This window comes from Panthera leo, chromosome D3 (assembly GCF_018350215.1).
Source record: "Panthera leo isolate Ple1 chromosome D3, P.leo_Ple1_pat1.1, whole genome shotgun sequence".
NCBI lineage: Eukaryota > Metazoa > Chordata > Mammalia > Carnivora > Felidae > Panthera > Panthera leo.
In genome coordinates this window covers 27108291-27124559 of record NC_056690.1, presented here as the reverse complement: position 1 = coordinate 27124559, position 16269 = coordinate 27108291, and the positions used below count along the sequence as shown (strand labels likewise).

Below are 16269 nucleotides of genomic sequence, written 5' to 3'. Positions count from 1 at the left end.
GCTAATTTTTTTTTTATCCTGGACATCTTTATTTGCAAAGAAAATAGTAGGCATACTTCAGAGTGTGCGACCATGCTCACCTGTTGAAGATTTAGAGGAATAGAACGGGATAAAAATCATGATTCTCTAACTCCAACCCCAGTGTTTGGATGAGGGAGGAAGGGTGATGTTACTGCAGGGTGAGGCCTGCAGGGGCTCCCTGTGGTGTCTCTGCTCCATTGTGCCTTACGAGCCATTGTCAGAAAGACTCAAGGCATGTCTCCAGTGCTTGAACAGTTAATTAACTTATTGCAGTCTAAACAAAAGTGTAGTGTGTGCAAGCAAAAATGAAGATATTTCAGAGAGGCTCACCCAGAATATATTAAACCCATGGGCAGATTAGGCAGTAGGGTGGGCATCCGTTCAAAGCCAAGTAATCGCTGGGGCACCTGGCTGGCTCATTCAGTAGAGCACGTGACTCTGGAGCTCAACGTTGTGAGTTCAAGCCCCACGTTGGGCGTGGACCGTCCTTAAAAGAAAAACTATAATCATAACATTTTGAAAAAAGTCAAATAATTGCCAACAAAAATAAACCAAGACAAGCAATTGCACCAAACCTCTCAGTATTTCTCCTTGTGTGCAACATAACCTTGGCCAGGCTCTTAACCCTCAGACTGCTGGAGTATTCCTTCTGTGGAGTCACAGTAACTAGAACGCTCACTTCTTGGGTTTTTTCCACAAGGATTAGGTAAGGTAAACCTTAACACTGGTCTCACACCCAGCAGATACCCAATAAGGAGTAGCTCTTATAATATGCTTAGTTTTTCCATCAACATCGATTATGCTCCTATGATATACCAGAGTGAGCTCCCTCCCAGTCTGCTGTGTAAGACAGAAGATAAGAAAATACTCAATAAAGTGCTGCTGAAAGTACCAGAAATAAGACTGGGGCCATCAGAATGGCCTGCACAGGGACTGTTTCCCGGGGGGAGGGGGGTGGGGGGAAGACACTAAGGCCCAGAGAGGGAAAGCGATTTGCCTGAGGTCACATAGCAAGTTAGTGATAGAGCCCAGGCTACTGCCCAGGTCTCCTGCTCTGAGCAGGGCTGGGCGGGGTGTCCAGGGGAAACACAGACATGGGAAGATGATGACAGTCCTCTCTCTTCAGATCCGTTGTGGCGGCACAAGTGTTGTGAGCACACTTTGGGCTCAGACCTGGGTTTGGATCCCAGCTCGTCTGGGTGGCCCTGGGCAATTCAGTTCCCCTCTTAGGGCCTCAGTTTCCACATCTGAGAAATGGAGATGGCGTTCCTTTCTTCCTTGGCTGTGGCAGAGATGGAATGGCATCCATAATGTTAGCTGTTCCTGGAATCACAATAGTGGTGACGATCATGTGATTCTTCAGCCCAGATAAAGCCCACCAGTCCTGTGGTCAGCCTCCCCTCCCTCACTGACAGGAGTAATAGCTAACATCCCTAAAGCGCTCACTCTGTGCCCAACTATGTGAAGCGCTTGCCATGCATTTTCCCCACCTCGCTTGCTGCAACCATGTCAGATGCCTGTTCGTACTATCCCCATTTCACAGATGAGGATACTGAGACACAGAGAGAGGAAGTCATTGCCCAAGGTCACGCAGCTGGTTAGTGTCTGGGAGAGGATATGAACACAGTCTGACCTCGGGCAGCAAACACAGGTTAACTGCTAAGCTCTCCTGCTCCCTTTTGAGGGAGTGGAAGGCAGAGAGACGTACGTGATTTTCCTTTGATGCTTTCGTGGATTTCACGATTCTGGGGCGCCCCGCTCTCCAAGGCGCCTCTGTGTGGCTGAAGACCTGAGCTGGGCTGGGTGCTGGGGAGCACGGGTAGGGCAGGGCCTGCTGACCATTGTGTCCCTGCAGCGGCTGTAGAGGCCTGCGTCCTGCATGGGCTGCGGCGGCGGGCGGCTGGCTTTCTGCGCAGCAACAAGATTGCAGCTCTCTTCATGAAAGTGGGCAAGAACTTCCCACCGGCCGAAGAGCTGAGCCGCAAGGTGCAGGACCTGGAACAGCTGATGGAGAGCGCGTGAGTGCGGAGCATGGGGTATGGGCTGGAGCGTTCCCGCAGGGGACAGTCCAGGCTCCTCCCTGAGCTCTGCCAGAACCCGCACCTCCTGGCACTGTCTGCACTCTGCTTTCGCTCCTCAAACCCGCCAGACTCTCCTACCCCGGGGCCTTTGCACATGCTCTACTTACCACCCGGTTCACACGCCTCATCTTCCAGGGCTGGTGCCTTGTCATCATTCAGGCTTTCCCCCAGTTAAGGATAAACTCCAACCCTCACCCCATTTCTCTTACATATCACTCTGTGTATTTCTCTCCTGTGGTTATCATCACCTCTAATTATTCATTCCTTTGTGTACTTTTTACTTGATTGTTGTCTATCTCTCCTCCTTGGCTCTGAACTCCACGAAAACAGGCCACTAAAATCTGTTATTCCCCATTTTGTCCCCAGTGTCTGGACAGTGCCCAGCACCTGGTAAAATGCTCAAGAAATGATTGTTGAATGAGTGTCTGCTGTTAGCCAAACCCATTCCACATGCAGGAAGACCAAGTTTAATGAAACTACTGTGGTCTCCATCTGCATGGACCAGATACTGACACTGAGACAACAAGGGGGACGGTGACTTCACTCACACGGCTGGAGGGCTGATTTCCTGGGGGGAGGGCTCAGGGCCTGAGGGCATGTACGCGAGAACCTCCCACCAGAGTCCCGACCGCACAGTTTGACTCTACGCCAGAGCCGCGGTCTGGAGCCTGGTCAGGGCTGGCAAAGAGGTTTCAGCTTCCGTTGGTGCTAGCAGCCGCCCACAGGACCTTGTTGTGAAAGATCCCGGAGCCGTGATTGGGCTTCCCGGGAAAGAATGTGTGGATTGATTCGCCGTGTGTGTGACGGGCAAGAGAAGGGAGAGAGAGGCGCACATGCTGTGTGTGCCGTGGGTGATCACTCCACCTCAGCGGGTGGGAGATGGTCCTTTCCCTCCCTTGCAGGCTGTGCCGGCCCAGAGCTGCTGGCCAGAACTGTGGGACGGGCAAGGCTGTGGACTTAGCGTCACCGGCTCCCTTTCGGAATCAGACTCCTCAGCCACTTGGTCTTCAAGGTGCCTTCCAGTCCGTATGCTAAATTCCCAAGTGTTTGCTGATAACTTCCGAAAGGGAGCGATTTCCATGGGCCTTCCGTAATATCGGGAATGACTTTCTCATGGAGGAATTAGAGATACCCATGCCAGGTGGTAAGGGAGAGCCATTCATTTCATTCATGCAATCGCTCATTCATGAGAGAGGGAAGGGGATAGAGGGAATGAGAGAGAGAGATGAAGAGAAGTACCGCTATGAGAATCTGGCTTGCCCATCAACAGTATATGAAGGTGTCTGTTTTATCGCATCTTCACACTCACTGGGTGTTCTCATTTTTTCAACATGTCACCCACTTGCCAGGAGCAATGTGGGCTTTTGTTGTTGTTTTAGTTGCCGTTCCTTCATTCCCTAGAGAGGTTGGGCATTTTGCTGTTTGCACATTGGTCCTGTTGGATCTCCTTTTTTGCAAATATTCCTCCTCCTTCTGTACTGGTCTTGAAGGCGAAACCAGATTCAGGGCCTCCAGGAGAATGTGCGGAAGCTGCCGAAGCTGCCCAGCCTGTCCCCACTTGCCATCAAGCACCTGTGGATCCGCACTGCTTTGTTTGAGAAGGTCCTGGACAAAATTGTGCATTACCTGGTGGAAAACAGCAGGTGAGTGAGAAAGAGCAGCCGCCGTGGCGTGCTCTGGCGCCACCTTCTGGCCATTTTGGGAACTGCACCCTATGGCACAAAGCCAACTTTCTTTTCTCTCCTGTTGACGTGCACTTGATTTGAAAGCAGTTAGATAAAGGCCTTCTGGATGTTTGCCTCTAAATGAGCTCAGCTTAGAACCTGGGACTATTCAGGTACTTCCTGATAATATAGGATCTTCAAATTTGGACTGAGGAACAAGGATCTTGCAATCTTAGGGATCTTTTTCCTCCCATGCATTAAGCCTACAGTCTTGCTAACTGTGGTCCTAGAAGAGTCATGTAGCTTCTCTGTGTCTCTGCTGCTCTTTTAATAAATGGGACAGGGATTGTTGCCATTCTGGAGAAGAGGTGAGAAGGGGAGTTAGTGAGTACACAGTGTTTTCGGAATGTATGATACTTTTTTTACATTTTCTATTCTAGCTCAGATTAACCTGGTGTAAAGGTTTTAGACTGTGAGTACTCTTGGCAAGCATTCATCCATGCATTCATTCATCCAGTAAATATTTAATGGGCACCTACCATGTGCCAGGCAGTAACTGAGATGTTGGAGATACGTTGGTCTTAACTGTCATGTTAAGAGCTTGGATATTATGCTAAGAGCACAGAGGAGCCAGTGAAGAATGTGGGCTTTTGTATAACCTGAGACCCTTCATGGCTAACACTCCTTCCAGCCATAGACAGATGGGGAGAGAGAGATAGACAGGGGGAGTGGGAAGGAGAAAACACGATGAGGGAAATATCTGAGAATCTCCTCATCTCCCGGTATATGAAAGTGCCTGTTTAACCACATCTTCACATGCAGTGGGTATTATGATTACCTTTTATTCTTTGCCTGTTTGCTAGGAAAATACATATGAAAGGAGAGAGCAGAGTCCTTCCTCTCACAAACCTCACATAGTTGCAGGGAAAACAGGAAAATAGTAATTGTGGTAATATGTGGTGAGTATTCTAAGTCAGGTGGGTGGTGTTTAACTTCCTCTGGGTGGTCAGGAAAAGAATCCTAGAAGACATGGCAGTTAATCATCAGTTTGAAGGGCACGTAGGCATTAACCCGGTGAAGTGGGTAGGGAAAAGAGTGTTCCCAGCCAAGGGAATAGCAGGTGCAAAGCCAGGAGGCAGGAGACAAATTGGAAGAAATCCAGGCTCTGGAGTCCAATTAATCTCTTCACCTTCTAGTAAAATGTGATACGTCTCTGCCCCGTGCCCTCGCATGGGTGCAGGCCTCCGGAGCTCTTGCCTTTGGCATATGACCTTGTGTTTTCTGCTGAATGAGTCGGTAGAAGGAATGAGTAATTTATTTGAGCAGCAATGCCAAACTATCTCTTTATTTTTTTTTTGTCTAAACTTTTTATTTTTTTGATTCACATAGAAGTTGTAACATTAGCGCAAAGAGTTCTCGCCTGCCCTCAGTGATCACATCCTACATAACCATAGTACAAATACCAAAACAGGAAATTGACATTGGTACAGTACTGTTAACTAAACTACATGCTTTATTTGGATTTCACTAGTCTTTATGTACACTCATTTTTTTCTGTCTAGTTCTATGGAATTTTAGCATAGTTAAATTCAGTATAAATACATATATGTATTATTTAATTAAATATATATTATTTAACTATTTGATAAAAATTACATATGTATATGTATTATACTCATAGTATAAATACAGTCTGTAATTCTGTATAACCAACACCACAGTCACAACATAGAACTGTTCCAGTGAAACCTACCACCCCAAAGAAGCTCCCTCGAGCTACCCTCGATGGTCACATCTTGCCCCCAGTCCCCCCTGCTAGTTTTTAAGGTACTATTTCCAGGGTTTATGATCATGCAACGGTGCTGGTTTTCAGCATAGAGACTGAGTGGCAGAGTGGAAAGTGCCTTGAAGTTTTACCTTCAGATCTGACACCAAAATGGATAAACTTGCTGCTGAGGATGCACAGAGCATGTCCGTTCGGCTTCAGCCAATATCCTGGTGGATAGAAGATTCCTCTGGGGTCAAATTACAGTGATGTTGCCACCCCTTAGCAAGAACTCCCTGGTGTCAGAGTCTGTGCTGTTGCTGTAAAAGCAGGTCAATATTTAATCCTCCCAACAACCTGGGCAGGTGAGTTCTGTCATTCTTGTCATTTTATAGCTGAGGACACTAAAGCTCAGAGAGGGTAGTCGTCACATGCCCAGGGACACACAGTGAGAGTGGGAGTGGCTGACCTGGGCTCCCACTCAGTCTGCCTCGCTGCAGATCCTGTGTTCTTCGACCCCTGCTGTAGGATGGGAACACCCAAGCTGGCTGGGTATAGCTTGCATCCACCTGCTCTGTGGCCTCCAAGAAGTCACTTACCCTCTCTGAGCCTGACATCCCTTGGGAAGGTAGAACAAGGTCCTTTCCAACTCTAAAATTCGGTTCCTAGCTTGTAGGAGTTTGCAGAGAATTAGGAGGCACTACACAACAACTCAAACAAAGAAGCAAAACCCAAAAACACTCAGCACAAACATTGTCTTGCCCATATGACAAGTTATTTTGAAGAGCCAGAAGCCAGGGGGCGCTTGCGAGCACGTCAGGCCAGCGTCATCCACATAGTTATCCACGCAGGAAGTCCTGTTAATAAAGCTTTTCCGTACACGCCACAGCTAAAAAGCCTTTTATTGCCTCAATAATATTAGAAGAGCTGACATCATCTGAGCTCCCAAGCCACTTGGCGCCTGAAATGGAAGATGTGATAGAAGCTGATAGAAGCAGCCAGAAGCAGCCTTCTAATTACTATTCCCGTTACTCTCATTAAGGCTGTATCACAGCCATGTATTAAGCAGTTAGTGCCAAGCATGGTACTAAGTGCCCACATCTGTTGTCTCTTTCAAAAGTCCCTTTTTCTTTTTTTTAAATTTAAGTAAGCTTCACACCCAGCATGGAGCTCAACGTGAGGTGTGAACTCACGACCCTGAGATCAAGACCTGAGCTGAGATCAAGAGTCAGACACTTAACTGAACCATGCAGGTGCCCCTCTAAAGTCCTTCTGATGGCCCTAGGATATATGTTTTTATTACCCCCATTTTACAGATGGGACATTTGAGGCTTACAGCGTTAACTGGGTAACAAGAGGGAGGCTGAACTCAGTCTGCTCTTAAGCATCAGGTCAGTGTCAATTGTGCGCCCTCTGCTGGTTACCATCCAGACCTGCCTGTCCTTTTCTCTTACTAGTAAATACTATGAGAAGGAAGCCCTCCTGATGGACCCGGTGGATGGCCCCATCCTTGCGTCTTTGTTGGGTAAGTGGTCCAGGGCTCTGAGCTTCATCTGGATCTCTGATGTTGGCTCACTGGTGCATCTCCTAAGGGCCTCTCTCGTTTCCCTCTAGCCTTCTCCATCAAAACTTACCTGTTCCCTGGCTGTTGCTCTCAGGGTCTTGTGCTGGACTCTCCTTAGCAGGACCCTGGGGCATACTCACTGGCTGGAGGGGAGAGGCAGTGAAGGTGGTGGCCCATCTGGGGGTAGACAGGAGGGTGGACTTTCAGGGCTATGGATTCCCAGCCCCTGTATGCTCCACAGTGGGGCCCTGTGCCCTGGAGTACACCAAGATGAAGACTGCAGATCACTTCTGGACTGACCCCTCAGCCGACGAGCTTGTCCAGAGGCACCGCATCCACAGCTCGCACCTGCGGCAGGACTCACCCACCAAGCGTCCAGCCCTCTGTGTGAGTAGGGGTGGACTCTGGGGCCCTGGGAGGGAGTTGGGCTCAGTGCCAGATTTGGTGTGGAGGTGAGAATGCAGTGGGACATTGAGGGTCACCGCAGGCCTCACCCTCCACCTCCCCTCACCCTGCCAGATCCAGAAGAGACATTCAAGTGGCAGCATGGACGACCGACCATCCCTTTCTGCCCGTGACTATGTTGAGTCCCTGCACCAGAACTCCCGGGCCACGCTCCTCTATGGCAAGAACAACGTTCTGGTTCAGCCGGTGAGAGATATCTGGGACCCAGATCTTCCACAGGGGGTCTGGCTTCCGGTTGTACAGGAGGAGTTCCCTCTGGTTCCAGGCTGCTGATCCATTCATCCATCCATCTATCCACATCTCCATCTCTCCATCCATTCATCCATATGACAACATTTGCTTCTATCCATCCATCCATCCATTCACCTACCTACCTATCTTTACTTCTACCCATCCATCCATCCATCCACCCACCTATTCATCCATCTTCCTACCCAGGTTTTCATCCATCCATCCATCCATCCATCCATCCATCCATCTTTATATCTACCCACCCATCCATCCATCCATCCATCCATCCATCCATCCACCCATCCACCCATCCATCCATCTTCCTACCCATGTTTACTTCCATCCATCTAAATACCCATCTATCCATCTATCTATCCACCCATCCATCCATCAATCCACCTACCCATCCATCCATCTTCCTACCCATGTTTAATTCCATCCATCCATCCATCCACCCATCCATCCATGCACCCACCCATTCATCCATCTTCCTACCCATGTTTACTTCCATCCATCCAACTACCCATCCATCCATCTATCCATCCATCCATCCATCCATCCATCCATCTTCCTACCCATGTTTTCATCCATCCATCCATCCATCCATCCATCTTTATATCCATCCACCCAGCCATCCATCCATCTTTATATCCATCCACCCAGCCATCCATCCATCTTCCTACCCATGTTTACTTCCATCCATCCATCTACCCATCCATCCATTTATCCATCCACCCAGCCATCCATCCATCCATCCATCTTCCTACCCATGTTTACTTCCATCCACTCACCCATCCATTCATCCATCCTTTTTTACATCATCCATCCATCCATCCATCCATCCACTCATCTTTACATCCATCCAGGCATCCATCCACCCATCCATCCATCTTCCTACCCATGTTTACTTCCATCCACCCACCCATCCATTCATCCATCCTTTTTTACATCATCCATCCATCCATCCACTCATCTTTACATCCATCCAGGCATCCATCCACCCATCCATCCATCTTCCTACCCATGTTTACTTCCATCCACCCACCCATCCATTCATCCATCCTTTTTTACATCATCCATCCATCCATCCACTCATCTTTACATCCATCCACGCATCCATCCATCCATCTTCCTACCCATGTTTACTTCCACCTACCCATCCATCCATCCATCCACCCATCTTTACCTGCATCCATCCATTTGTCCATCCATCTATTTAACTATCCATTTATTTTCCAGTCCATCTCTCCACCCACCTGTCCACCTAGCTGTCCATCCATCCATTCTCTTTTGTTATCACTCACTCATTCAGCAAGTATTTATACTGAGCTTTCCTTGTGCTGGATGCTTGGGATATCAGGATAAATATCTTCATGGTTGAGATATTTTTTAAAATGTTTATTTTTGAGAGCGAACATGCATGGGGGAGGGGCAGAAAGAGGGAGACGAAGGATCCAAAGTGAGCTTCACCGTGACAGCAGAGAGCCCAATGCAGAGTTGAATTCACGAGTTGTGAGATCTCAACCTGAGCTGAAGTCAGACGCTCAACCAACTGAACCACCCCGGCCCCCCCTTCACAGTTGATATTTATGGAGTGCTTTCTTTGTGTCAAGCACCATAAGTGCTTTTAACTATATTAACTCATTTAAAGCTCCCAGCAACTATTTGATGCAAGTAGTGTCATCCAAGATGATAACGCTGAGATGTGCACAGGGGGGAGTAAGTGGCAGAGTCATGCTTTGAATTCAGGCTGCCTGATGTGGGAGTTGAATCATTTATCAATCACCTCTAGGCCTGGCTGGTGCAAGCCCCAGAGATGGGTGGTGAGCCAGGCACACGAAACCCCTACCCTCAAGGAGTAGATACCCCTCTGCCTTTCCCTTCCTGAGACTGTGTGGATCAGTGTTTGGGCTCAGCTGGGAGGAATCAGAGGAAGCTGCCAGTTGCTCTAGCTCTGTGGTCGCAGCTGTGATCACGGGGTGACCCTGAGCGAGTCACTTCTCCCTGTGAGCCTTAATGTCCACATCACAATGGGTACAAGATCCTACCTCCTCACATCTAAGAAGCTATGAATTTAAGATGCTCCATTTTTAAACATAACCATCAGGAAGTAAAAAAACGATACTAAGTTCTAGAAGATGTTTTCTCATTACTTGGAAATTTTGACACTTTTTGAAAGAGTTCTTTGAGCTCTTTGATTTGGATAAAAGGAGTTTTGTTTTTTTTTTAGGGGTGCCTGGGTGACTCAGGTGGTTGAAGTGTCCGACTTGGATTTTGGCTCAGGTCATGGTCTTGTGGTCTGTGGGATCGAGCCCTGCATCAGGCTCTAGGCTGGCAATGTGGAGCCTGCTTGGGATTCTGTCTCTCCCTCTCTCTCTCTGCCCCCTCCCAGCTCACTCTCTCTCTCTCGAAGTAAATAAATAAACTTAAAAAAAAAAGTAAAAGGGATTTTATTGGAAGATGGCGGCGCAGGAGGACGCGGGGCTCACAGCGCGTCCTGCCGATCACTTAGATTCCACCTACACCTGCCTAAAGAACCCAGAAAACCGCCAGAGGATTAGCAGAAGGGAGTCTCCGGAGTCAAGCGCAGACTAGAGGCCCACGGAAGAGGGTAGGAAGGGCGGCGAGGCGGTGCGCGCTCCACGGACTGGCGGGAGGGAGCCGGGGCGGAGGGGCGGCTCGCCGGCCAAGCAGAGCCCCCGAGTCTGGCTGGCAAAAGCGGAGGGGCCGGACGGACTGTGTTCCGACAGCAAGCGCGACTTAGCGTCTGGGAGGTCATAAGTTAACAGCTCTGCTCGGAAAGCGGGAAGGCTGGAGGACAAAGGGAGGGAGAGCTGTTGAGCCCCCTGACGGCAGAGCTCAGCTTGGCGGGGAACAAAGGCGCCAGCGCCATCTCCCCCGCCCATCCCCCAGCCAAAATCCCAAAGGGAACCAGTTCCTGCCAGGGAACTTGCTCGCTCCGCGCAAACACCCAACTCTGTGCTTCTGCGGAGCCAAACCTCCGGCAGCGGATCTGACTCCCTCCCGCTGCCACAGGGCTCCTCCTGAAGTGGATCACCTAAGGAGAAGCGAGCTAAGCCTGCCCCTCCAGCCCCCGTGCACCTTGCCTACCCACCCCAGCTAATACGCCAGATCCCCAGCAACACAAGCCTGGCAGTGTGCAAGTAGCCCAGACGGGACACGCCACCCCACAGTGAATCCCGCCCCTAGGAGAGGGGAAGAGAAGGCACACACCAGTCTGACTGTGGCCCCAGCAGTGGGCTGGGGGCAGACATCGGGTCGGACTGCGACCCGCCCACTAACTCCAGTTATACACCACAGCACAGGGGAAGTGCACTGCAGGTCCTCACCACGCCAGGGACTCTCCAAAATGACCAAACGGAAGAATTCCCCTCAGAAGAATCTCCAGGAAATAACAACAGCTAATGAACTGATCAAAAAGGATTTAAATAATATAACAGAAAGTGAATTTAGAATAATAGTCATAAAATTAATCGCTGGGCTTGAAAACAGTATACAGGACAGCAGAGAATCTCTTACCACAAAGATCGAGGGACTAAGGAACAGTCACGAGGAGCTGAAAAACGCTTTAAACAAAATGCAAAACAAAATGGAAACCACGATGGCTCGGCTTGAAGAGGCAGAGGAGAGAATAGGTGAACTAGAAGATAAAGTTATGGAGAAAGAGGAAGCTGAAAGAAAGAGAGATAAAAAAATCCAGGAGTATGAGTGGAAAATTAGAGAACTAAGTGATACACTAAAAAAAAATAATATACGCATAATTGGTATCCCAGAGGAGGAAGAGAGAGGGAAAGGTGCTGAAGGGGTACTTGAACAAATTATAGCTGAGAACTTCCCTGAACTGGGGAAGGAAAAAGGCATTGAAATCCAAGAGGCACAGAGAACTCCCTTCAGACGTAACTTGAATCGATCTTCTGCACGACATATCATAGTGAAACTGGCAAAATACAAGGATAAAGAGAAAAGTCTGAAAGCAGCAAGGGATAAACGTGCCCTCACATATAAAGGGAGACCTATAAGACTCGTGACTGATCTCTCCTTTGAAACTTGGCAGGCCAGAAAGGCTTGGCACGATATCTACAGTGTGCTAAACAGAAAAAATATGCAGCCGAGAATCCTTTATCCAGCAAGTCTGTCATTTAGAATAGAAGGAGAGATAAAGGTCTTCCCAAACAAACAAAAACTGAAGGAATTTGTCACCACGAAACCAGCCCTACAAGAGATCCTAAGGGGGATCCTGTGAGACAAAGTACCAGAGACATCACTACAAGCATAAAACATACAGACATCACGATGACTCTAAACCCATATCTTTCTATAATAACACTGAATGTAAATGGATTAAATGCGCCAACTAAAAGACATAGGGTATCAGAATGGATAAAAAAACAAGACCCATCTATTTGCTGTCTACAAGAGACTCATTTTAGATCTGAGGACACCTTTAGATTGAGAGTGAGGGGATGGAGAACTATTTATCATGCTCCTGGAAGCCAAAAGAAAGCTGGAGTAGCCATACTTATATCAGACAAACTAGACTTTAAATTAAAGGCTGTAACAAGAGATGAAGAAGGGCATTATATAATAATCACAGGGTCTATCCACCAGGAAGAGCTAACTATTATAAATGTCTATGCGCCAAATACCCGAGCCCCCAGATATATAAAACAATTACTCATAAACATAAGCAACCTTATTGATAAGAATGTGGTCATTGCAGGGGACTTTAACACCCCACTTACAGAAATGGATAGATCATCTAGACTACACAGTCAATAAAGAAACAAGGGCCCTGAATGATACATTGGATCAGATGGACTTGACAGATATATTTAGAACTCTGCATCCCAAAGCAACAGAATATACTTTCTTCTCGAGTGCACATGGAACATTCTCCAAGATAGATCATATACTGGGTCACAAAACAGCCCTTCATAAGTTTACAAGAATTGAAATTATACCATGCATACTTTCAGACCACAATGCTATGAAGCTTGAAATCAACCACAGGAAAAAGTCTGGAAAACCTCCAAAAGCATGGAGGTTAAAGAACACCCTACTAACGAATGAGTGGGTCAACCAGGCAATTAGAGAAGAAATTAAAATATATATGGAAACAAACGAAAATGAAAATACAACAATCCAAACGCTTTGGGATGCAGCGAAGGCAGTCCTGAGAGGAAAATACATTGCAATCCAGGCCTATCTCAAGAAACAAGAAAAATCCCAAATACAAAATCTAACAGCACACCTAAAGGAAATAGAAGCAGAACAGCAAAGGCAGCCTAAACCCAGCAGAAGAAGAGAAATAATAAAGATCAGAGCAGAAATAAACAATATAGAATCTAAAAAAACTGTAGAGCAGATCAACGAAACCAAGAGTTGGTTTTTTGAAAAAATACACAAAATTGACAAACCTCTAGCCAGGCTTCTCAAAAAGAAAAGGGAGATGACCCAAATAGATAAAATCATGAATGAAAATGGAATTATTACAACCAATCCCTCAGAGATACAAACAATTATCAGGGAATACTATGAAAAATTATATGCCAGCAAATTGGACAACCTGGAAGAAATGGACAAATTTCTAAACACCCACACTCTTCCAAAACTCAATCAGGAGGAAATAGAAAGCTTGAACAGACCCATAACCAGCGAAGAAATTGAATCGGTTATCAAAAATCTCCCAACAAATAAGAGTCCAGGACCAGATGGCTTCCCAGGGGAGTTCTACCAGACATTTAAAGCAGAGATAATACCTATCCTTCTCAAGCTATTCCAAGAAATAGAAAGGGAAGGAAAACTTCCAGACTCATTCTATGAAGCCAGTATTACTTTGATTCCTAAACCAGACAGAGACCCAGTAAAAAAAGAGAACTACAGGCCAATATCCCTGATGAATATGGATGCAAAAATTCTCAATAAGATACTAGCAAATCGAATTCAACAGCATATAAAAAGAATTCGGGGCGCCTGGGTGGCGCAGTCGGTTAAGCGTCCGACTTCAGCCAGGTCACGATCTCGCGGTCCGTGAGTTCGAGCCCCGCGTCAGGCTCTGGGCTGATGGCTCGGAGCCTGGAGCCTGTTTCCGATTCTGTGTCTCCCTCTCTCTCTGCCCCTCCCCCGTTCATGCTCTGTCTCTCTCTGTCCCAAAAATAAATAAAAAACGTTGAAAAAAAAATTAAAAAAAAAAAAAAAAAAAAAGAATTATTCACCATGATCAAGTGGGATTCATTCCTGGGATGCAGGGCTGGTTCAACATTCGCAAATCGATCAACGTGATACATCACATTAACAAAAAAAAAGAGAAGAACCATATGATCCTGTCAATCGATGCAGAAAAGGCCTTTGACAAAATCCAGCACCCTTTCTTAATAAAAACCCTTGAGAAAGTCGGGATAGAAGGAACATACTTAAAGATCATAAAGGCCATTTATGAAAAGCCCACAGCTAACATCATCCTCAACGGGGAAAAACTGAGAGCTTTTTCCCTGAGATCAGGAACACGACAGGGATGCCCACTGTCACCGCTGCTGTTTAATATAGTGCTGGAAGTTCTAGCATCAGCAATCAGACAACAAAAGGAAATCAAAGGCATCAAAATTGGCAAAGATGAAGTCAAGCTTTCGCTTTTTGCAGATGACATGATATTATACATGGAAAATCCGATAGACTCCACCAAAAGTCTGCTAGAACTGATACATGAATTCAGCAAAGTTGCAGGATACAAAATCAATGTGCAGAAATCAGTTGCATTCTTATACACTAACAATGAAGCAACAGAAAGACAAATGAAGAAACTGATCCCATTCACAATTGCACCAAGAAGCATAAAATACCTAGGAATAAATCTAACCAAAGATGTAAAAGATCTGTATGCTGAAAACTATAGAAAGCTTATGCAGGTAATTGAAGAAGATATAAAGAAATGGAAAGACATTCCCTGCTCATGGATTGGAAGAATAAATATTGTCAAAATGTCAATACTACCCAAAGCTATCTACACATTCAATGCAATCCCAATCAAAATTGCACCAGCATTCTTCTCGAAACTAGAACAAGCAATCCTAAAATTCATATGGAACCACAAAAGGCCCCGAATAGCCAAAGTAATTTTGAAGAAGAAGACCAAAGCAGGAGGCATCACAATCCCAGACTTTAGCCTCTACTACAAAGCTGTCATCATCAAGACAGCATGGTATTGGCACAAAAACAGACACATAGATGAATGGAATAGAATAGAAACCCCAGAACTAGACCCACAAACGTATGGCCAACTCATCTTTGACAAAGCAGGAAAGAACATCCAATGGAAAAAAGACAGTCTCTTTAACAAATGGTGCTGGGAGAACTGGACAGCAACATGCAGAAGGTTGAAACTAGACCACTTTCTCACACCATTCACAAGAATAAACTCAAAATGGATAAAGGACCTGAATGTGAGACAGGAAACCATCAAAACCTTAGAGGAGAAAGCAGGAAAAGACCTCTCTGACCTCAGCCGTAGCAATCTCTTACTCGGCACATCCCCAAAGGCAAGGGAATTAAAAGCAAAAGTGAATTACTGGGACCTTATGAAGATAAAAAGCTTCTGCACAGCAAAGGAAACAACCAACAAAACTAAAAGGCAAGCAACGGAATGGGAAAAGATATTTGCAAATGACACATCGGACAAAGGGCTAGTATCCAAAATCTATAAAGAGCTCACCAAACTCCACACCCGAAAAACAAATAACCCAGTGAAGAAATGGGCAGAAAACATGAATAGACACTTCTCTAAAGAAGACATCCGGATGGCCAACAGGCACATGAAAAGATGTTCAACGTCGCTCCTTATCAGGGAAATACAAATCAAAACCACACTCAGATACCACCTCACGCCAGTCAGAGTGGCCAAAATGAAGAAATCAGGAGACTATAGATGCTGGAGAGGATGTGGAGAAACAGGAACCCTCTTGCACTGTTGGTGGGAATGCAAATTGGTGCAGCCGCTCTGGAAAGCAGTGTGGAGGTTCCTCAGAAAATTAAAAATAGACCTACCCTATGACCCAGCAATAGCACTGCTAGGAATTTATCCAAGGGATACAGGAGTACTGATGCATAGGGGCACCTGTACCCCAATGTTTATAGCGGCACTCTCAACAATAGCCAAATTATGGAAAGAGCCTAAATGTCCATCAACTGATGAATGGATAAAGAAATTGTGGTTTATATACACAATGGAATACTACGTGGCAATGAGAAAAAATGAAATATGGCCTTTTGTAGCAACATGGTGGAACTGGAGAGTGTGATGCTAAGTGAAATAAGCCATACAGAGAAAGACAGATACCATATGGTTTCACTCTTATGTGGATCCTGAGAAACATAACAGAAACCCATGGGGGAGGGGAAGGAAAAAAAAAAAAAAAAGAGGTTAGAGTGGGAGAGAGCCAAAGCATAAGAGACTGTTAAAAA

General features: G+C 46.4%; 1 protein-coding gene across 4 annotated transcripts in view; it reads left to right on the top strand.

Annotated features, from left to right (window-relative positions):
• The window catches only part of SGSM1 (small G protein signaling modulator 1), a 102010-nt gene that overhangs the window by 32737 nt on the left and 53004 nt on the right, over nt 1-16269 (top strand). For all 4 annotated transcript variants that reach the window (XM_042910442.1, XM_042910445.1, XM_042910443.1 and 1 more), the window contains exons 4-8: nt 1877-2039; nt 3593-3745; nt 6989-7056; nt 7337-7482; nt 7615-7746. In XM_042910442.1, coding sequence (XP_042766376.1) covers nt 1877-2039; nt 3593-3745; nt 6989-7056; nt 7337-7482; nt 7615-7746 — 662 coding nt within the window. The remainder of the gene's footprint in view (nt 1-1876; nt 2040-3592; nt 3746-6988; nt 7057-7336; nt 7483-7614; nt 7747-16269) is intronic.